General features: G+C 42.7%; 1 protein-coding gene across 1 annotated transcript; it reads left to right on the forward strand.

Moving 5' to 3' along the window:
* Positions 1 to 3,180: 3,180 nt before the first annotated feature.
* Positions 3,181 to 22,706, forward strand: LOC127523566 (glutamate-rich protein 6). The gene is given in 12 exon segments (XM_051914403.1): positions 3,181 to 3,433; positions 4,142 to 4,200; positions 4,416 to 4,526; positions 4,621 to 4,713; positions 5,398 to 5,567; positions 6,213 to 6,286; positions 17,157 to 17,326; positions 17,411 to 17,493; positions 18,575 to 18,730; positions 20,235 to 20,274; positions 20,276 to 20,458; positions 20,597 to 22,706. Coding segments are annotated over 12 exon segments (1,428 nt in total). The 5' UTR covers positions 3,181 to 3,405; the 3' UTR covers positions 20,858 to 22,706.
* The last annotated feature ends 205 nt before the right edge of the window (positions 22,707 to 22,911 follow it).

Below are 22,911 nucleotides of genomic sequence, written 5' to 3' on the forward strand. Positions count from 1 at the left end.
TTGTAATGAGGGTAGTAATATGGCCAAAACTCCTGGGGATATCCTGGAAGTTGAGGCTTCTGGGTCGGCGCTTGGGCAAATGATGTGGTAGGGATAGAGGTTGGAACTGGTTTTTCTGTGGGCTTTGGTTTTCCATGATGATGGTAATGAGGGTAGTAATACGGCCAAAACATCTGGGGGTATCCTAGAAGTTGAGGCTTCTGGGTTGGTGCTTGGGCAACTGATGTGGTAGGGAGAGGGATTGAAACTGTTTTTTCTGTGGGCTTTGGTTTGCCATGATAGTAATGAGGGTAGTAATATGGCCAAAACATCTGGGGGTATCCTGGAAGATGAGGCTTCTGGGTTGGTGCTTGGGCAACTGATGTGGTAGGGAGAGGGATTGGAACTGGTTTTTCTGTGGGCTTTGGTTTGCCATGATGGTAATGAGGGTAGTAATATGGCCAAAACATCTGGGGGTATCCTGGAAGTTGAGGCTTTTGGGTTGGTGCTTGGGCTGGTGCTTGGGGAACTGATGTGGTGGGGAGAGGGGTTGGGACTGGTTTTTCTGTGGGCTTTGGTTTTCCATGATGGTAATGAGGGTAGTAATATGGCCAAAACATCTGGGGGTATCCTGAAAGTTGAGGCTTCTGGGTTGGTGCTTGGGGAACTGATGTGGTAGGGAGAGGGATTGGAACTGGTTTTTCTGTGGGCTTTGGTTTGCCATGATGGTAGTGAGGGTAGTAATATGGCCAAAACATCTGGGGGTATCCTGGAAGTTGAGGCTTCTGGGTTGGTGCTTGGGCAATTGATGTAGTGGTGGGGATAGAGGTTGGAACTGGTTTCTCTGGGGGCTTTGGTTTGCCATGATGATAGTGAGGGTAGTAATATGGCCAAAACATCTGGGGGTATCCTGGAAGTTGAGGCTTCTGGGTTGGTGCTTGGGCAATTGACTCTGTTGGCTTAGCTGTGGGATAAACCTTGCCAGGATAATGGTAATGAGGGAAGTAGTAAGGCCAAAATCTTTGCGGAAATGCTTGAGGGTACCCATGAGGTTTGAACATTTCTTGGGATGTGGGCTTGGGCTGTTCACCAGTTTCAGGTGTAGATGGTTCTGGTATTGTGTCTGCTGCTGAACTCAGTGTATCAGGAGGAGAGTGAGGCAGTAGAATCTGCAGATACGCAGGATCATGATGTCCAAAGAAAGTTTCATTTGTAGAGATCACAGGACAAGAAATGACTGCAGAGTTTCCCTGCCATTGAATCTGCACCACATAACTCCCTCCCTGAAAAACATCATGAACATCCAGGTTGGTCCTGCTTATTCCATGCTCACAATAGGGGAAATTGGGGGGGAAATACCTGTTGCATGACACCACATCCATCATAAGGTGTAGCATAGACAAGACCTCCATAAGTGGGAAAGGTGCGTCCACAGTGAGGTGGCAACGCAGCAAGAGAAACAGGGGCACCATTATCTGTGATTTACATACAAAGGGGATTAGGACTTCAACACATGGCATTCACATTAAAAATCAAGTCTGAGTGGGACAGTAAAAGACTAGTACAACACCAAGATATTATGTTGGCATCAAATTCTTTAGTAAACAAACACAGGTTACCTCGACAAAGCTCAACCTGTGCTACTTCTGGACCACTAAGTTGCAACTTCAGGAGATCGTCACCACACCTCAACTTTGGAGACATGGCATCCCAGGCTGCTTCAGAAGAACTGACTAGTTGCCCTTTAATGATCGATTTCTTCTGCAGCTCTGAAATTTAGAATGTTTCCCCCAACAAAGAGACACTTTACAAATTCTACATGTGTAATTCCTCCTTACATCGGACAAAACTCATTTCATTTATAGTAAAATTAAACCAAGCGCTCATTGCATACCTGCAACACTGGCGTCGTCACCGAGGAACTCAACATCAGCCAAGAGCTCATCATATCCCTCGTGGCCTGACATGAATTGTTCTGACATAATTTTATTCTCTTCATCCTTTGCTTCTTGCGTTCCAGATAACTGTAGTAAACTTAGGCAATCTATTAAAATAATGCATGTGAAAAAACTTAGTATAACGAACAGTTTTTCCCATATTTTCCCATACGCCATTCTGCTACACGCACGGTCGAGTGACATGCTGTTTTAAGCATTTGGCACGTTACGTAAATTAACGCGCACAAGTAAAATCACCTGTTTCTTTTAATGATCACGCGAGATTCATTACCTGGTCTGTGTTCCTCGTTTCTATTCGCTTGTAGAAATCTATTCTACAAGCGTTAGTTGCATTACGAAGCCGGATTCTGCAACTGAACAAACAAATAAAAAGGCTATAGTCCAAATCTCACTTTTATCTTACAGTATATCGTGTTTTTTTTATTATTATTTATTTATTTATTTATTTAACTTAACATTTAGTTTTCTGTATGTTCTAGCCCTAACAACGTATGTGTACCTTATTTATTATTTAAATTGAAATATATATATATATATATATATATATATATATATATATATATATATATTCTGTCGGCCTAATAAAGGCTGGCCTGAAAGTTTAAACAGTCGTTAAAAGCTTGAATTTGTAACGTTTTAGAGGTGTAACGTTTTAGGTGTTGTATCTGGTTGCAGGGCTGGTTATTTCCGTGTTACATAGACTAGTTGAACATGAAAATTTCCACCGCTTCTCAAATTATGTATTGTGTTTGTTGACATTGTGTGATGAATACAACTCAAAATACAAACATATAGGCCTGATTTCACAGACAGGGCTTAAATTAGGCCTTAGTTCAATTAAGACATTTAAGTAGCTTTTACAAAGGTACCTTAGAAAATATCATTACTGATGAGACAAAACAACGGCACTGACATATTTTAACATATGTCAGTGCAAGTTGCTTTCAGTTAAAACAACTCAAACATGCATTTTAGTCTGCTACTAGGCTTAAGCCTTGTCTGTGAAACTGGGGGATAGTAAAAGAAAACAAAATGAATTATTATAAAATTATACATATATATATATATAAATACTAGTTGTGCAAAGATCTTTAGAAACAAATGCACCAGAAATGTGCTTCTGGTGTTTTGGCACTCAGGTCTGTCTGAACGCTATGGTCTCCCACAGAGTTTGATATTACAGGCTGGACAACTCCCCTAAGGGCTCTCAAATATCCATGGATACCATCAACACTGACCTGGGTGCATGCCTTCAATGCACTGCTGTGGAACGATCCAAATGGTCTAAACATTCCTTCCATCAGGTTTGGTCATAATGTGACAAAAGGGAATAAAACTTTATTAGACAGTATTTCTTATCATTTTTGACATAAATTTTCACATATAGTGTGTATATACAATAAACTGTAGGTAAAAATTAGTCCAGACCATTGGACTAGTCAACATACCTCAGGAATACTCATGTGATATGGAAAATCAAAAGACTTTCCAGCCAGGTGAGCATGTGAATTCATCATCTTTTGCAGACTTTGTTTAGAATTTAGTGTTGTTTAGAAGAAACCTGTAAAATTTTGTAGTTATGTTTGTACAAAGTGACTTTGTTTAGGGTTTTTAAACTTTTTCTACAGCTCATCAAAGTGATAGCTGATAACTCACAATTATTGAAATAACCAGTTTTCCCCGTTTACATGCAAACCAGTAAACTGACCGCAAGCAAACAGCGTTTACATTACTTTATTAATAAATCGGATTATTTCACACATGCGCACTTCAATAAGCCGACAGAAAGCAGGTTAATGCATTTACATGCCACGCGAAATCGGAGTAAGAGGCAAAAAAAAGAAAAAGAAAAAAAAACTACCTGTTCCGACCGGTTTATGCTTAAGCCGTTTATGACCTTAATCCGATAAAAGAAAACAGGTTACCGCGTTTACATGACCACGTTCGTTATTAAGCATAATCGGCTTAAGAACGTGCGTAAACGCACTCTGATGAGACAAAAAGTGGGATATTTCAAACTCGCATGCAAGAATAAACTAATCGATCTATGCATTTTTTTTTCTTATGATGTTAAGACATCTAACTAAAACCCAAAAATAATACTACCTAATGTGTACCACAGACCCAAAAAAGTTACTGTAGAAGTGATTATAATTAGGCTACATCTATAATGTGCATATTCAAGTTGCTTTTCACATTATCAGATGCTGATTCTGCAGTGATGGATTCAGAGATTGGAACACTCCTCAGTTATACTGATTGTGTAAGAAACATTTCTTGTGATATTTCTAGATGTTGAAAGGTTTTTTTCTTTTTGTACTTTTTCAAATCACTTATAAATCTCTTTATTATGTGTATGAATTTAAGTACAACAAGAAAATGGGTTCCACTTTTAATAGTGTTTTAAAAATTCATGCAGATTCTTGTATCTAGTTCACCCTTATGGTCTCGCACACAATTTTCTGTACTGTCCAGCAGATGGAGCAGGAGTATTTCCAAACACTGGAATCCTCACCAGAACTCTGTCATGGGCTTCCAGGATTCCTAAGATACAAAAGAGAGTCCCAGGAGAGGATGTACAGTCATCAGGTAGCCTATTCATTTGATCTCTGCCATTGTAAAACTGTAACATTTTATAAAATTATTATTTTGAATAAATAATAATAAATTGTGTTTTGTCCAGCCCCAACCTCAACGAGACTCTCCAATTTGCTGTCAGTTCTGTGGTTCAAGAGCTTGGCCTCCTCTGGATCCAGGATATGCGGAGACACAAGAGGTTCGTCTCTTGAGAAAGGACATAACCGACAAAACACTGTTAGGGGAAGTTACTTTTTAATATAATGTGTTTCGATATGGTGTTACTCTCTAAAAAAAAGTAACAAATTTGCGTACTTAGTTACTTTTTATGGAAAGTAATGTTACGTTACTTTTGCGTTACTTTTTCTCACCTGGGCTGGGCTTGCTTTTTTGTTTTTTTAACAACAACAACAACAACAACAACAAAAGTTCAATTTTTGGCAAATGTAAAGACCCGTCCGCACCAAAAGTGAAATGATTGCAGAGTTTACATTTCACCGTTTTTATTCATGTTGATGAATACTGAATCTGTTTTTGTGCAAGTAAGATGAGTAAATGCATGCTCACATTTAGTCTAGAACTACAATAACCATCTTTACGCAGCGCACACAACACATCTGCACTTACTCACGATTTCTCTCAACATGGGGACAGGAGAAGTGTCAATCAATAAATGGGAAAACAAAGTAACTTGCATTACTAATTTGAAAAAGTAACTCTGATATTTGATTGTAAATTTAAAAGTAATGTGTTACTTTACTAGTTACTTTTGCAAAAGTAATCTGATTACATAACTCATGCTACTTGTAATGCGTTACCCCCAACATTGTTCTTATTTCTTCAACACTTTTCTTGAATCTATGAATGTCTAACTGGACTTCAGGACTTCTGCTGTGGGAACTACAGAGAGTTGTTTGAGATTGTGGTCCATGAAAAGCATCTGTCTACGAGAAGTTCTGAGGCACGGCTTAACAGACCTGGTGGAATAGATGACCCCTTCATCAATGAGAATGAAGAGCTACAAGATAAAGCACAAGATAGAGGAAAACACAGGTTTGTGTTGTACTACACTATTGCTACTGTTTGGATCAGTATGAATTTTTATTTACTTATTTATTTTTAATACAGCCAGGATTAAATTGATCAAAAGTGACAGTAAAGATATTTATAATGTTAGAAAAGCTGTCTATTCCTATATTTCTATTTTTTTTTTTTTTTTTTTTTTTCTGTTCATCGAATCCTGAAAATTAAAAAAAAAAAAAAAAAAAAAAAAATCCACAAAAACATAAAGCAGCACAACTGTTTTCAACATTGATAATGATAAGAAATGTGTTGTCTCCCCCAAAAAAGACTGGAGTGATGATGCTGAAAATTCAGTTTTGCCATCACAGGAATACATTTTATTTTAAAATACATTTAAAAATTAAAATACTGTTTCACAATATTGCTGTTTTTACTGTAATTTGATCAAATAAAAGCAGCTTTGGTGAACATAAGAGACTTCTTTAAAAACATTAAAAAAAAAAACATAAAAACAACAACAAAAAAAACTTACTGACCCCAAACTTTTGAATGGTAGTATACATGGCAAACAGTATGTACTGTGCTGTGTTGTAACTTGAGCATGTTGTTATGAAAACTGAAGTATGCTTTCACAGAATTAAATAATTTCGTTTACTTATCATTCCTTTGGTTTAGTTTCAGACAGCAGCAGAGAGAGATGCAGAGATATGACAGAGTTGCTCACTCCAGTTTATTGGCATCGACGAACAGTGAGTATCCACAATATGTGAGTGAGAGCATGTGTTGGACAACAATGAAAAATTCACACCCAGAAATGAAAATTCTGTCATTATTTACTCCCTTGTTACTCCCATGACTAGAATTTACCTTTCCATGCACACAGTCACCATATCACAAAAGTGGTTCATAAGACAATATTCAGAGACTACTAAAGTCATGGGAACAGACACAAATTTAGTTTAGTTTTGGTGATGTCTGATTCATGACTTCTTCAAGAGGAATCGTGAGTTGGATCTTTTTCAGTGAATAAGTGGATAAAATTTTACATCTAAAACATATGAAATATAATGTAACGACTGAGACAAATCAGACACAATTATTTGTCATATTTAACAAATAATGTTTAAAACTCACTCTGGGGTCTGTCCCCATCCCCTGAGAAGACCAGCCTGAGCAAGGGCCTCAGTTACCACAAACACCATCAGATAAGACTTTTTATGACACAGAACTATGCAGCTATGCAAAACTCTGCACCAAAAGTCATTGTGAGTCAGGCCCATAGGAAAGACACACAAAGCCTGAAAACAGACCTTTCTGCATTAATTGACAGACAGACTGTTCTATAAATGAACATGCATATCCCCAGGACATGGTATCCATTTTTACTGTTTGTGTATTGTCTCTTGTATTGTATTCAGTATTGTATTCGCATGTTTTATGATACATTTTATGTAACTTCAATTATGCCATGTTTAGTGTCTATGGGTTACCGTGGAGATTTAAATGCTTGTGTATATGAGATGTTGATACCTATGCAACATATTAGGATGACAAGAAACTTTAATAGTTTCTTCAAAACAACTCAACCAGTTTCATATGCAGATGCCCTGCTAGAAACACAAAGGCTCGTAAAAGCCCCCATAGAGGAGTTTTGCCGCTCGGAAATCCTACCTATCTCATTGGTCAGGTCAACCCTCAGGGGTGTGACTTCTCCCGGACCTTAAAAGCCAGCGCACAATGCTCCTCCCTCTCTCTCGCTTGCTTCTTCGTCGGACTGAAGAGACCCCCTGCTGGGCAGCCTCTCAGTCCAAGGCCTGTGGGCCTGGGCTTGCCCTGCACCCCAGCCATGTGCTTAACTAGGAGAGAAAAGGACTTTTCCCCACTATGATTCAAAGTAACCATGCAAGTTTGTCACTGGTTCTTCATTCAATGCATAAGACATCGATTGCAACTTAAGCACCATTGGACTGAATTCTCAGGACTTCCTGCTGCAATAGTGTATCCAGACGCTCTTCAAAAAGGCAGAGGCCTAATGCAAGTATCGTACGATATACTAAATTGCTGCTAGTTAGTTAAAGTTGTGAACCTCCTTTGTTAACAAAGGAGATTTGTAATGAATACTGATGATTCTTTCCGGGTTTTTGACTCTTTTCCGTAGCTCCTCCGGTTTCCAAATTATGGTCTCACTCTGTCATTCCTCGTTTTACCCATGTATGTGTGACTTGTGTGTATGTATGTGTTTGTTAGTTTAGTTATGTGTTCGTGATTTAGTTAATAAAACTTGTGCACAATACATATTTGGTTCTGACTCTCTGTCTGCAATAGATTGTCTCTTAAATGATCAGATCATATTACCAGCTCTAAGCACTGTAAATGCTAAGAAATAATTATTTTTCTATCATGAAAAATACCATTCTCTTAGAATTATTTAATAATCAATACTGAGTGTTCACAGGATGAACTGATTTATTGATTGTAATTTTAATGTAGCTACATCAAGTTAATCTGATTAACTGATTTAAATATTCATAATTAATAATCATAAGTTATGAATAATTATTAATATTTTCCCTTTGAGCTGATTCGCAACAATAATATAAAAAATAAACACACACACACACGCGCGCGCACACACGCGCGTTTTTAGTTCCTTTGTTTGCCTCTGTATATTTGTAGCCCTCAGTTGTTTTTTTGTTTTGTTTTTTGTTATTAGTAAAGTGCTGAAATTAGATAATTTTCCTCCTTTTGCCTGCACACTGTGACAGAACACAAGACTGTCAAAAAAAATTGATCTAGCAGCAAAAAAAAAAAAAAAAAAAACCCTGTAGGACCAGCACTTGACCAGCTTAAACCAGCTCATGAACAGCATAAACCAGCTCAAACCAGCTTCCATGCTTAAAAACATAGCTAACCAGCATATACAGTTTTTTTCAACAGGGTACTGTCCCTATATCAAAGGGGGTGTTCGCTGGAGGATTATGTGGGTGATTTCCTTGAACTGTGCCTCCAAGTTCACTGGAATGAGGCCCCATGGAAGACTGTCGGCTTGTTGCCTGTGGGAAATTCCAGGTGCTCTTTACTTTAATACATTGAATATGCACTTTGTATGACTGGATCTCCCCCTTACATTTGAGGAGGTTAGAGAAGGATGCCCACTCCACAAATGCCATGCCCATTCCAGCTACAGCCGCCCATAGTTCTCCAGTGAAATCCACGCTGCATCCAGAGCCCAGCCAGCAGCCCACACTGCCCGTCACAGACTTCATGCCTGAGCCTACAGCAGACACTGAGCCCGAGCCTGCCAAGGAGAAAGTGCCAGAGCCAACGCCTGTACCACACTTCGCCTTGGAGCCCAAGCCCAATGGACAGTCTGAGCTGGTGCGTGAGCTGGCTACATCTTCCATTCCTGTGGAGCTGTTTGTGGAGATCGAGTGTTTTGTGGAGCATGGAGGGAAGCCCCGCCCACAACCACGCTGCTGTGGATGAGTTGTGCCTGGCCTCTGGAAATTTTTTTAGAGGAATTGGAGGTTTTTTTCCCCATTTCTAACATCCCCACTGGTTCCACCCAGCTCAAAGTCTCCTGTGTCTGCAGAGTTCCCACCCAGCTTCTCTCTTCCGCCTCATGTGGATCCCCCAGCTACGCCTCCAGCCGCTGATCCCGTCACTCCCCCATTCCTCCGGCTCCACTTTGGTCAGAGGTCACCCGACCTGCGCCACAGACTTACTGCTGTGCTCTGTCTCTCCACCCTTTCTGCTCCGTCTGGCTCTGCCTTCCCTCTGGTTCTACCTTGGTCCTCAGGCCCACCGGCTCCACCTCAGTCCTCTAGCTCCTGGCTCCACTTGGACGCTCGTCACTGCAGCTCCGTCTCGGTTTCCAGGAACAACGTGTCGCCCAGTCCCATCTGCTGTCCGTCTCTGCCTGGGTCTCCACTTCCATTGTCTCCATCCATTGTCCACCTGGTTTCATCAGCCAAGACTCAATCATGTCTCCTCCCTCCCTTGACTCCACCGTGGGTCATCATCCTGGCTGTGCTTTGGGTTCCCACCTGGCTACTCCTGCTCCTGGCTCCAGAGTTCCCACCCAGGCTCCCTCTTCCACCTCCTTCCAACAGCCAGTTCCTCAGCTAGTTCCCTTCAGCCTGGCCTTCAGGTATCCAGCTTCGGCCAGGCAAGTGGATCCCCCGCTCTGCCTCCAGTCGCTGATCCTGTCACTCCGCACCTCAGCCTGTTGACCTGTCAGCTCTGCCGTGAATCCTCCCTCCCCTGGCTACACCAGATACCATCGTCCTTGCGGCTCCACTGGGCTCCCCCATTCCTCCGGCTCCACTTTGGTAAGACCTCACCCTACCTGCACCACAGACTAACGAGCCATCTGCTGCGCTCCGTCTCTCTCCCTTTCTGCTTCATCTGGCTCTGCTTTCCCTCTGGTTCTACCTTGGTCCTCAGTCCCATCGGCTCCGCCTCAGTCCTCTAGCCCCTGGCTCCACCTCGGGCGCTCGTCACTGCAGCTCTGTCTCGGTTTCCAGGAACAACGTGTCACCCAGTCCCATCTGCTGTCTGTCTCTGCCTGGGTCTCCACTTCCATTGTCTTTATCCATTGTCCCCCTGGTTTCATCAGCCAAGACTCAATCATGGCTCCTCCCTCCCTCGACTCCACCGTGGGCCATCATCCTGGCTGTGCTTTGGGTTCCCACCTAGATGCTCCTGGCTCGGGGTTAAGGGGGCGTAATGTAACATGTGTATTCTGTTTTGGTTTGGTTCTGTTTCTGTTTTCCTGTGTTCCTTGTCATTGTAAGTTGACCTAGTTTCCTCTTATGTTCCTAATCTTCACTAATTAAGTTCACTTGTTGTTCATTTAGTTCATGTTCATTTTGAATTATGGGTGGCACTTCTGGTTTGGGGAACTTCCATTCAAAAAGACTGAAAAGAATCATTTCAAATCACAAGGTTGCCCTACAAATAAAGCTTTTCCATCAGTTTGACTGAATGAGCTGTCAATTTTCCTTGATGTTTTATTTTCAGTCATCTCAGACATGAGAATAACGTAACGCTTGGTATTTTAACGTGACATGTTATAACAAGAATATCTATGGCAAGAGCTCATTTCAGTTGCTGCATTCTTTTACTCATGATTATTTTCTTTTTTCCCTTTGCATTCCGCTGTAATAGTATGAAAAAGGACAACATATACTGCACATTTGTGGTCTCTTCTCCCGATTTAATTTACAATATATCCCATTAATAATTCACTGAAATGCAGAAAGAATCTCTTGTTCCCTTTCAGTCTGTCACGTTCGACGTACGTCAGTAGTGACCGACGAATTGGGATATCACCAGAGAGCCCTATCAGCTTCGAGTGAACTAAAACAAGCCAATGGAATTGGCGTGCGATATTTGCATAATGCGCACCGCCCCCACCAGGTGGTATAAATAGGGAAGCAGATGCAATCGCACTCTGTCTTTTGCTTCGGAGCCAACCTGTGTGTTCCTGCTATTAGTCTGAGAGTGACTTCTCAAGCCTTTGAAGAGCTTTTCTTCTACAGTGCTGGCGTTATGGTACCTTACAGCAAGGCCGCAAGCTTTCCCAGAGTGAGCTTCTCGAGCTATTTATACAGCTCTCAACTGCTGTTTTCACAGCACTTTTTGCCCCGTTTGGTTTGAGATTTGGGCCGGTTCCTCTGTGTGTGTGACTCAGGGAGTGGTGTACCTGCAGTCACATCGCGGCTGTTTCCTGTGTGCTTCAGCACAAAGAACAAGAGCTTCTAAAAGAGCTTCACAGATGGACACTGCGTCTTTTTCAAGACGTCATTCTGTCTGTGCGTTTCTGGAGGCGGTTGTTTCCTATCCTCACTGACGGCCACAATCACTTTCTCTCATGTCTGCTTAGCGTGCTGAGACTGTGTTTGTGGGTGGTTCATGTTCTCTCATGAGAGCATGCCCACGTCGGCGCGTTGTGCGTCTTGCCTATCTCGTAAGGGCTTGAGAGCTCAGCGCGCTGTGTGCCGTCGAGCTGCTGGCTGACAGCGCCATGGCAACCCAGCGCGTTGTTCGGCGCTCTAGATGCGTGGTCGAAACTCTAGTGCCTCAAATGAGGTGGAGTCCCCTCACCTATTCCCCGATCTAGTTTCTTTTTCTGAATCAGAAAAGTGCTACTTTGGTGAATAAGCCAGGGTGACCAGAGGATCATAGTGGGGCAATACCCGCCGAGCCAATCTCCGTGGGCCCCCTACTCCTCTAGCGCATCGCAAACATGTTGTGACTGCGTTCGTGGGTGGTTTATGTTTAGTAACAACATGGCCACATCGGCGCGCAACGCGGCGTGTGTCGTCCAGTTAGACCACATGGCTGGTAGCTTCTGGGTGGATTGCTGGTCCTTCTCATGGGGGACCTAGCGTTTCAATCAGGGCTCCAGCAGAGGATCAGATGTTGACTGCTACATTGGAGAGAGGGTTGTTGGGCTCTGGAAATGAAGATAAGGCTGAGCGTCCCACGGTTGTGATGTGTGCTCATGCTGAATCAGATTCAGAGTTGACGACCATGCTTTCCCGGGCCCCTGGGGGCGTAGTGCGACGCGTTGTCGCCTTGCCTTGCCCCGCCCCCTGTCTTTAGCCCGGACGTGCAGGAAAAACTTGGCAGCATGGAAGCCTTTTGGTGCCAAATATGGAACGCCAAAAGGGCCATAATCTGCATTAAAAGTTTTTTTTTTCTCTCTCACTACCCTCTATGGTGGGGTGGCAGTGCTACAGGCAAACCACCTCTGCCCTGCATGTGTCTTAGCCCCTGGCAAGTCTGTGGAAGGCCAAGCACTCATTGCATATGGGTAGTTCTGAGTCGGGGTTGAGCTGCGCACGGTACCCACGAATTAGAACTGTTTCCCAATCCTCCAGGTCCCAAGGGGGCGCGGCTGGCAGTGCGCGAGGCCCCGCCTCGCCATTCTCAGCCCCCTCTCACTTCGCCAGCAGGTCCCAGTGTGTTGGTCAAGGCCACCTCCCATGTGCCGTCTCCCATACACACTGCCACCTCGCAGAGTCTGACCCCACTTCGGGCCGCTATGCCGTCCGAGTCGGGTCCCAGCACTCTGCCTCGCTGCCCCATGCCCAGTACGTCTGTGGTGCCTTTGGTCCTGCTGGCTCGGTGTCTGGAAGCCTGGCTAGCGCTTCCCAGCCTGTCCCGCTGGCTCATTCCTACCATCAGACTCGGCTATGCGATTCAGTTCGCCCGGCGTCCCCCGGTGTTCAGGGGTGTCCATTACACTCGCATGTCCCTGGACAATGCACCTGTTCTCCGCGCGGAGATTGCTGTCCTCCTGGCGAAGGATGCAATCGAGCCGGTCCCTCCAGCCGATATGGAGTCAGGGGTTTACAGCCCCTACTTCATTGTACTCAAGAAGGGCAGTGGGCTACAGCCAATCCTGGATCTGCGCGTCCTGAATCGGTCCCTTCACAGGCTGCCGTTCAAGATACTTACACAGAAACGCATTTTCGAATGCATCCGTCCCCAGGATTAGTTTGCAGCGATCGACCTGAAGGACACGTACTTTCACGTCTCGGTTCTGCCTCGACACAGACCCTTTCTATGGTTTGCGTTTGAGGGTCGGGCATATCAGTACAAAGTCCTACACTTCGGGCTGGCCCTGTCGCCCCGCGTCTTTACGAAGGTTGCAGAGGCGGCCATTGTTCCGCTCAAGGAACAGGGCGTTCGCATTCTCAACTACCTCGACGACTGGCTCATTCTGGCCAGCTCGCGGGAGCAGTTGTGCGAACACAGGGACATGGCGTTAGCTCACCTCAGTCGGTTGGGTCTTCGGGTCAACTAGGACAAGAGCAAACTCTCCCCCGGGCAGAGGATCTCTTATCTCGGTATGGAACTGGACTCGGTCCTGAGTACCTGAGTACGCTCAAGCGCAGGACAGCGACCCCACTGAAACTTTTTCAGAGGCTCCTGGGGCATATGGCATCCGTAGCCGCAGCCGCAGTCACGCCACTCGGATTGCTTTATATGAGGCCGCTTCAACACTGGCTTCATGGCCGGGTTCCGAGATGGGCGTGGCAGCGCGGTATGTTCCATGTTCCTGTGACACCGAACTGCCGTCGCACCCTCACTCAGTGGTCGGACCCTTCGTTCCTGCGGGCTGGAGTTCCCCTCGAACAAGTGTCCAGGCATGCTGTGGCGTACACAAATGCTTCTGCCACCGGGTGGGGAGCCACGTACAACGGGCATGCAGTTTCTGGTCTGTGGACGGGGCCTCAACTGCATTGGCATATCAATTTCCTCGAGTTGCTAGAAGTACGTCACCTTTATTTATATAGCTCTTTTTACAATGTAGATTGTGTCAAAGCAGCTTTACATTGATAACTGGTACATTATTTGGCTGCACAGCAGCTCTTAAAAGAATAGTGTCAATGCAGGCAGATCAAAGCACTGTTGAATATCAAATGTCAAGTCAAATGTCAAGTGTCCCCAACTAAGCAAGCCAAAGGCGACAGCGGCAAGGAACCCAAACTCCATCAGGTGACATCAGGTGGCAGACAAGTGGCAAATAGGTGTTTAAATGGAGAAAAAAACCTTGGGAGAAACCAGGCTTAGTCGGGGGGCCAGTTCTCCTCTGGCCAACAGTGCTTTGTTACGATTCAGGTAGCTATCATAAGTCCGACAGGATCGCAACATTCAAAGTATTTATTCCAGTTCCATCCAATTGAGGATTGTATTCATCACGGCTGTTGAGGAACTGTGTCGTGGCTGTCGTGTCGATGAGGCCCTCAGAGTGGATGATCTAGTTGACTCAATCTCTGCTGGGCCGCTGTTGACAGACAAGCACGTACTGGTCCGCTCGGACAGCACTGCAGCCGTTGCGTACATCAACCATCAGGGTGGTCTACGCTCCCATCGCATGTCGCAACTCGCCCTCCATCTCTTGCTATGGAGTCAGAAGTATCTGAGGTCGCTTCATGCCATTCATGCCCCAGGCGTGCTCAACCGTGCAGCCGACGAGCTCTCACGGCAGCCTCCGCTTCCGGGTGAATGGAGACTCCATCCCCAGGTGGTCCAGCTGATTTGGCAGCGCTTCAGGGCCGCACAGATAGATCTGTTTGCCTCCCCGGACACTGCCCACTGCCAGTTGTTCTATTCCCTGACCGAGGGCATGCTCGGCACGGATGCTCTGGCTCACAGCTGGCCCCGGGGCCTACGCAAATATGCGTTTCCCCCAGTGAGCCTTCTCGCACAGCTCCTGTGCAAAGTCAGGGAGGACGAGGAGCAGGTCTTGCTAGTGGCTCCGTATTGGCCCACTCGGACCTGGTTTTCGGATCTGATGCTCCTCGCGACAGCACCTCCTTGGCCCATTCCTCTGAGGAAGGACCTTCTGACTTCGGAGGAGGCAGACCCAGCCCTGGCTTTGCTCTGTCCCGTCCATGCTCTGCGCCTGTACGTGGATAGAACGCAAAGCTTTAGGACCTCAGATCAGCTCTTTGTCTGATACGGAGGCCAGCAGAAGGGGAAGGCTGTCTCCAAGCAGAGGATGGCCCACTGGATAGTGGACGCCATCGCCTTGGCTTATCAGTCCCAAGGCGTGCCTTGCCCGCTTGGGTTGAGAGCTCACTCCACCAGAGGAGTTGCCTCTTCCTGGGCGCTGGCACATGGTGCCTCGCTGACAGATATCTGTAGAGCTGCAGGCTGGGCGACACCCAACACGTTCACTAGATTCTATAGCCTTCGTGTGGAACTGGTATCTTCCCGTGTACTCGCTTCCAGTAGCCGGTAACACGAAGAACCCGTTCTAGTGTCGGCTTGTAATGCCATTCCTGCCCCCTGGGAAGGATACGTGCATCCATTACTCCAGTAGAGTTCCTCGCTTGGCAAACCCTGTCGAGTTCCTCCGCCTCCCTTGCGGCTCAGACATTGCGGAGTGTCTGATGCCAGGCCAAACGTCCGTCACCGACGTTGATGTTTGGCTGGGTGCCATATGTCGTGACCCCTCCACATGAGTGGTCCCATATGTGTATTGTCCACGGTTAACTCCTCGCGGTGAGCCTGTGTCTTTCCCTTAGTAGAGCCAGCTCTGCTGTCACCTGTCAGATGAGTCTCCCTCTATCTATAGGCTGGAGCCATCCCAGGGACTCCATATGCATCCATATGTGTACTTCCACGTAAATTCCTCCCCTACTGGTAGGTTGTGGTCTCCGCAGCGTCCCCTCCGGGTTCGCTTCCCCAGTGTTGTCTAAGTCTTACTGTAGTGGGTCTTGCGGAACAGCAGTAGACTCTCTCAGTGTAAGCTCGCCCCCTTCTCCGCCCCCCAGGTGCGCCGGGCGGCTGGAGCTTACGCTGGGTGCTGGAAGGGGTCAGTAACTGTGGCGTTTTATTTGGGATCCCAATTCGTCGGTCACTACTGACGTACGTCGAACGTGACCGACTGAAAGGGAACGTCTCGGTTACGTATGTAACCCTCGTTCCCTGAAGGAGGGAACGGAGACGTACGTCCCGTTGCCACAGTTCCTGTGCCTTCGCTGTAGTGCAGACTCAAGGTTGTCTCCTCAGCGAAAAACAGAGTGCGATTGCATGTGCTTCCCTATTTATACCACCTCGCGGGGCCGGTGCACATTGTGCAAATATCGCACGCCAATTCCATTGGCTTGTTTTAGTTCACTCGAAGCTGATAGAGCTCTCTGGCGATATCCCAATTCGTCGGTCACTACTGACGTACGTCTCCGTTCCCTCCTTCAGGGAAGGAGGGTTAAATACGTAACCGAGACGTTTTTCTCCTCAAATCCTCACGTCTCTTTCCAGGTTTGTTTTCATAGGTAAATACAATTTATTTTCTGTCAAAATGACAGAAATTACTCTGAAATGGTATCACGCAATGCTGAAGTTAATGAACATTTTTGATTAAGGTGTGTTACATAATAGATATACATTACTACAGTGATATTTGTTCATTATTGCTGTGGAAAGAATCGCTTTTTAGGGGTTATTCATGGTCTGTTGAAAGTACCTTGTTGATACTTTTACACACTAAATGTCCTTTTAATGTTTGATGGTTGGAGGGTGAGTAGAATAATGTCATCTCATTGTACCCAGTTTTAAAAAAAATAAAATAAAAAAAAATTATTGCGTTCATAGAGGGAGCCTTTCACGGTTTACAGCTTATTGGAAGTTACACCCATAATTCACGCAAACATCATGGGGCGTAGAAATAAGGTGGATAGCCCTTAGTTTCAGTTCTTTGTCTTGTGTTGTTTGCTGTTAGGGTTAGGGTATGTCTGTGTTTTTTTTTTTTTTTGTTATTAATAAAGTGCTGCAATTAGATGACATTAGACATTAGACGACACTCGTGACATTTTTAGAGTTATTAAATTTAAATTTTTCTTGATGGTATATAAACAGTATAAATGGTAAAAAAAAAAAAAAAAAAAAAAAAAACCCATAGCAGTCCAGCACAAATGCAGAGTATATTTCTAAGAACTTTATTTTATTTAATGTTAAATAATGTTTGATTGACTGCAAACACCTATTTCTCATAGTGTAAATTTAATAGTTTTGAAGGATGTGCGTGAGATATATATTACTGAGATATCATTCAGTGACAGCATGTTGAGGGGGTAAATGAACACTTTCTCTCCTCAGATGTGTCTCATGATAAAACAGTCATCAGTTTCCGTCTTTCTAACTGTGCACCCAAAGAGGATTTTTGGAAAGTTAAAGAGTACAAGCATGTGGACGAGATCTCTGGACAATGGCCATGTGATGAGTCTTCTGTACTGGGGTCAGTTGAGTTTGGCTTAACTCATCACCAGGTAACTGAGCATAATTATTTACTCTGTTAGAATGCTGTATTGTAATGTCATTCCTTAAACTAAACATCTGGTCTCTTTTTTCAGAACAATTCAAGTTTCTTGGAGAAGTACTACTCAAATGGAAATAAATTCCTCACTGTGTTTCCAGATGGTTCTGCACAAGTTTTGTATCCTTTTGGTTATAATCTGAAATACTAAGTGGTTCCTTAGTAGCAATAGCTGTGTGAAAGTGGCTTGGTCGTATCATATTTGATATGCAAAATTCTAAGGCTTCTAAATGATTGACATGATCAAAACTTAAAAACCTGTTGTACATAATCTACTACATGCCTTCTGCCATCTGATTGATTTAGTGAGTCTATATTTTTAGCAAGTAAAAGACCTTTTAGTTAAATAAAAAAAAAAAAAAGTCCCCATTCAGGTTGTGGTACACGTCTTTTTGCTGTGAAATCTTTACTGATTTTTATAAAGTAAAGATAAGAATAACTTTTATATAGTTAGTAATATTTCAAGATGAACACTTGTTGGAGAAAAGAAACTTTGGTTTACTTAATTATCCATACATATTTTTTTTTAGAAAAATCATGTTAGTGAGTATCAAACATGATACATCAGACTTTTGAGGGATGTTTATTTATTGCATTGGATTATATGTTTTGCCCCCACAATAAAAACTACACAGCATTGATCATAAAACTAAACATTTAAGTATCATCTTACTAAGCATATTATTGGGAGATATAGAGTGACAATTGATATGTATATGCATTTTATGTAAGTAGTCTGCAAACTGTTATAAAATCTCATTGATTTACATTACAAGCTCAGAATTTCATCTTACTTTTTGGTCACATATCAGCAACTGCACTAAATTGCATATTTTTGCTCAATTTGTGCCTCTAAATAAAACTGAAGGTTTTTTTTCCTCCAGTGAGCTCCATATTCTCCAAGGTCCAAATTCACTATTCCGTATGCCAGGCTTTACAGTTTACAAGTGTAAATGAGTAATATTTGGGATTGAAGTGTGACTTTAGATTTCACTAAAAGAGAGAAGACACTATAAGTATTTTAATGTACACAAATGTAGGCTAAGGGCAAGAGTTTGGTACAATATATCATATATCATTATAAAAATAGGGTATTTCTTTAATGACATTTGCTTTTGCATGATGATGATTTTAAAGTGATTTGAATATGAGTTACTTTGTTATCTATTGCTGTTGTTTATCCTTATTGTCATGGCAATAGCTATCCTTCAGGAAACTTGGCTCTCATCATTCTCAGCTGTAAAAAGGAAAGGATCTGTATCGTACGAGATGACATGACGACGACTCTTTGTCCAGTCAGAGCCCTCTTTCAGTCTAATGGCAGAGCCACTTGTTACCATGGCAAAGGCAGCATTTGGTATGGCTGAATTGCTATTACACTGATCTAACAGAGGAGGCGAAAGTCTGGAACCTTAAATGAAAATTCTGTCATCATTTACTCACCCTTATGTCGTTCCAAATCTATATGAAATCTAAACACTAATGAAGATATTTTTAATGAAACATGAAAGATTTTGGTCCCTCCACTGCAAGTCCACACAACCAAAACATTGACACTTTCAAATGTTTGTAAAACATTTATAACATGAATAAAATGAACACTTTATAACATGAACATATTTAATTTAATTATTGATCAACACATCATATATAGTAAACTGAATGTCAAATGTGCTCAAATGTCTTTTGTACTTTTTAATGTGTAAACGTTTTGGTTTCATGGACTTTTAGTAGATGGACAAAAAGGAAAAATATCTTCATTTGTGTTCCGAAGATGAATAAAAGTCTTGTGGTTGTGGAATGACATGATGGTGAGAGTAAATGATGACAGAATTTTTTATTTTTGGGTGAACTAACCCTTTATAAATTGAACTTATAAATATAGCTTAAAGGGTTAGTTCACCCCAAAATGAAAATTCTGTCATTAATTACTCACCTTCATGTCGTTCCACACCCGTAAGAGCTTCGTTCATCTTCGGAGCACAAATTAAGATATTTTTGATAAAATCCGATGGCTCAATGAGGCCTGCATTGCCAGCAAGATAATTAACACTTTCAGATGCCCATAAAGCTACTAAAAACATATTTAAAACAGTTCATGTGACTACAGTGGTTCAACCTTAATATTATGAAGCGACAAGAATACTTCTTGTGTGCCAAAAAACAAAAAAACAAAAAAAGACTTTATTCAACAATATCTAGTTATGGGTGATTTCAAAACCTTGCTTCATGAAGCTTCAAAGCTTTATGAATCATTTGTTTTGAATCAGTGGTTCGGAGCGCGTATCAAACTGCCAAAGTCACGTGATTTCAGTAAACGAGGCTTCATCATGTCATAAGTGTTTTGAAATTTCAATGGTTCGCCACTGGGTGGTGTGACTTTGGCAGTTTGTTACATGCTCCAAACCACTGATTCGAAACAAAAGATTCAAAGCTTCATGAAGCAGTGTTTTGAAATCGCCCATCACTATATATTGTTGAATAAAGTCATTATTTTGTTTTTTTTGATGCACAAAAAGTATTCTCGTCGCTTCATAATATTAAGGTTGAACCACTGTAGTCACATGAACTGTTTTAAATACGTCTTTAGTAGCTTTCTGGGCATCTAAAAGTGTCATTTATCTTGCTGGCAATGCAGGCCTCACTGAGCCATCAGATTTTATCAAAACTATCTTAATTTGTGTTCCAAAGATAAACGAAGGTCTTGCGGGTGTGAGTAATTAATGACAGAATTTTCATTTTTGGGTGAACTAACCCTTTAACTATAGTATAATATATCTTTACCTTATCAAGTTAAGTGAACTGTGAACATACAAATGACTGAATCTGCTGTGATGTTGTTCTCGTTTCCTGTGGAGCAGGTTGAGTATGGATGCTTGGGGTGGGCGGTGTCTAGATGAGAGCCGGGAGGAGGATCAGAACATGGAGCTGGACAGACCAGGCTCAAACACCAACACCCCTGAGACCACTCTTTCTGGCACTCAACAGAAATATAGGGGTTCGGGTTCTTGGGCAACAGTTGGTGTTTGTATCATTCCTTGCTTCAGGACAACAAGCCAGGTTCAGAGTAGGCAGCTGTGAGTCGGTAAGTTTTGTCTTTTAATCTGATCACCAGTTTTAGCTATTCATATTGGAGTTTTAAGACATTTTCTTGATCTGTCACAGATATTACTCACCTCAGATCGGTCCAGCTAAGTGTTGTTTGCCATGTCTTTGCTTACAGTCCAAAGAACACAACACACCTCCTCAACCCCTCATGTGCAAAGAGGAGCTAGTACTTCTGGCATGCAGGGTTGGCCTTCACATGGCTCTGATACGGTTACAGCAGTGCCAAGCCTTCCCATCCAGCCCCACACATCTGCGGGTCAGACCTCCACCTTTCCTTCACTCGCTGGTCCGAAGGCTGCGGAGTTTGAGCCACAGAGTACAAATGGAAGAGCCAGACAAGGCCTTTATCCAGCGCTGTCTGCAGGCCTATCCATGAACTGACACAAAACATGCTAGAATAGTCTCGTTTGACTTAACGGTACAGTCACATTAGCAAAATTACATGAGAAAATAAGTTCCATTGTCTATTGTAAATAGTGTTGCGATTGAGGCACAGCTCACACAGAAGTCACTTTCAAACAAAGAAGCTTGCTATGGCCAACGCGGCAAATTTGCTACTTGAACCCATTGTGAAATATGCATGGGGAAATCTTTTGCCCTCACTCGAAATTCTAATGGCTTGGTGTCCTATTAGAATGACTGCTAAATTGCCTGCTGAAATATGCCAAGCAATGGTAAATGTGACCATACCTTGACAAACTTAACAAAAAAGTTAACGATAGAGGATCACCATCAAAAGTGACTATAGAAGGATATCTTAAAGGGAGAGTAAAACCCAAAAATGAAAATTCTAAATTCGAATCATTTACTCACCCTCATGCCATCACCATAGGCATAATTTGCGGGTGGAACGGGTGGGACATGTCCCCACCACTTTTTGCCAGGGTCGATATTGTCCCCACCACTTTTTGAAACATCTCGCGGCACGGATGTATACTAATACAAAAGAAACATCTCTAGTTTATTAACAATTCGTTCGTTTGTGTTAAATAATAGGCGATCTGGCGCTGGGATGTGTCGTTTTTGAAATCACGTTGAGTGCTCGTTGCCGCTGTTATCAGTGGCGCAACAGTTTTCTCTTTGCGCTTGTGCACAGTGCGCAGTCTTCACACGGACGAGCGCTTCAGTCTATGGATGTTGCGGCCGCAGACTCTATTCGTTCTGGTGAAATCACAAACAAAATGCACATAAACGTGTCTCTGCTCTTGATAAACAATCACTGATGAGCATCTTTGGTTTTAATGAGAAAAAAATAAAATAAATAACACGAGGGCGGATTAGAACCCAGAACCTCTGGCATGCTGAACAAAAGTTCTACCTCGAGTCCATCAGGACAATTTAATACCAGATGCAGATTTACGTATTTACTGACTAATGTAAATACTTTCGAGACTAACTATATATTGTATTATAGTAGATGTAAGGACGAAACTATCATATTAAACATGAGGTCTATGTCAATAAATTTTGTGCATTTATTATTATAATGATACACACACATTCCTGTCCCACCCACTTTTTAAAACAAAGTTACGCCACTGGCCTTCACACATTTATTTGACTTATACCTGAATGACATAAGCACATATAGTGAAGCTCTCTTTGATGTTTTACAGAAGCGCAGAGGACTATAACTTCTTTCATGAGCTTCACAATGCGTTTGTCAAAAAATTTGACCCTCTTGAACGTGCGTACAACAGTTTGCCGTAAGCGATGGTTTATAGTTAGAAAAAAGTTTAAAATATTAGTATTTTTCTTACACACACCTATCATTTTCTTTCAGAAGACTTTGATTCATCCACTGGGTTCATATGGATTACTGTTATAATGGCTGTATGTGCTTTTTAGAGCGTCAACATTTGGGTGCCCAATTTCTTGTATTATAAGGACTCACAGAACTTAAGTCTGATCTGAAGAAAGTCATTCATATACAATCTGGGATTGCAGGGGGTTGAATAAATGCTAAATTTCATTTTTGTCGCCAGCCACTTTAAATGCTGGAGTGCTTTAAAGTTGGGTGGATTCTGAGTGGCTCATCATTCATCATCTAGAAAAAATTATTCAAAAAGTGATTTCAGCAATACTGTTAATCTGCATCGTTATTGCTGCGGTTTGGGCTATTCTTAGAGAATGAGTGATTATTAAAGGTCTTAAACATAGATCTAGACTATTTCTTTTAAGAGAGAATTTCCAATGTTACCTGAACCTAGATTTATCAAAATTAAACAAAGTGACCGAAACATTTCACAAGTAATCCCACATTTTATGTGTAATTTACATGGAACGTTACCAAAAAATCCAGGTATTGCAATATAATGTACTATAACTTCTTTCATGAGCTTCACAATGCGTTTGTCAAAAAATTTGACCCTCTTGAACGTTTTTGATTTCATTTATATTCCATGTTGAAAAGCAATCAAAGTGAATCTT

Source organism: Ctenopharyngodon idella, chromosome 2, assembly GCF_019924925.1.
Source record: "Ctenopharyngodon idella isolate HZGC_01 chromosome 2, HZGC01, whole genome shotgun sequence".
NCBI lineage: Eukaryota > Metazoa > Chordata > Actinopteri > Cypriniformes > Xenocyprididae > Ctenopharyngodon > Ctenopharyngodon idella.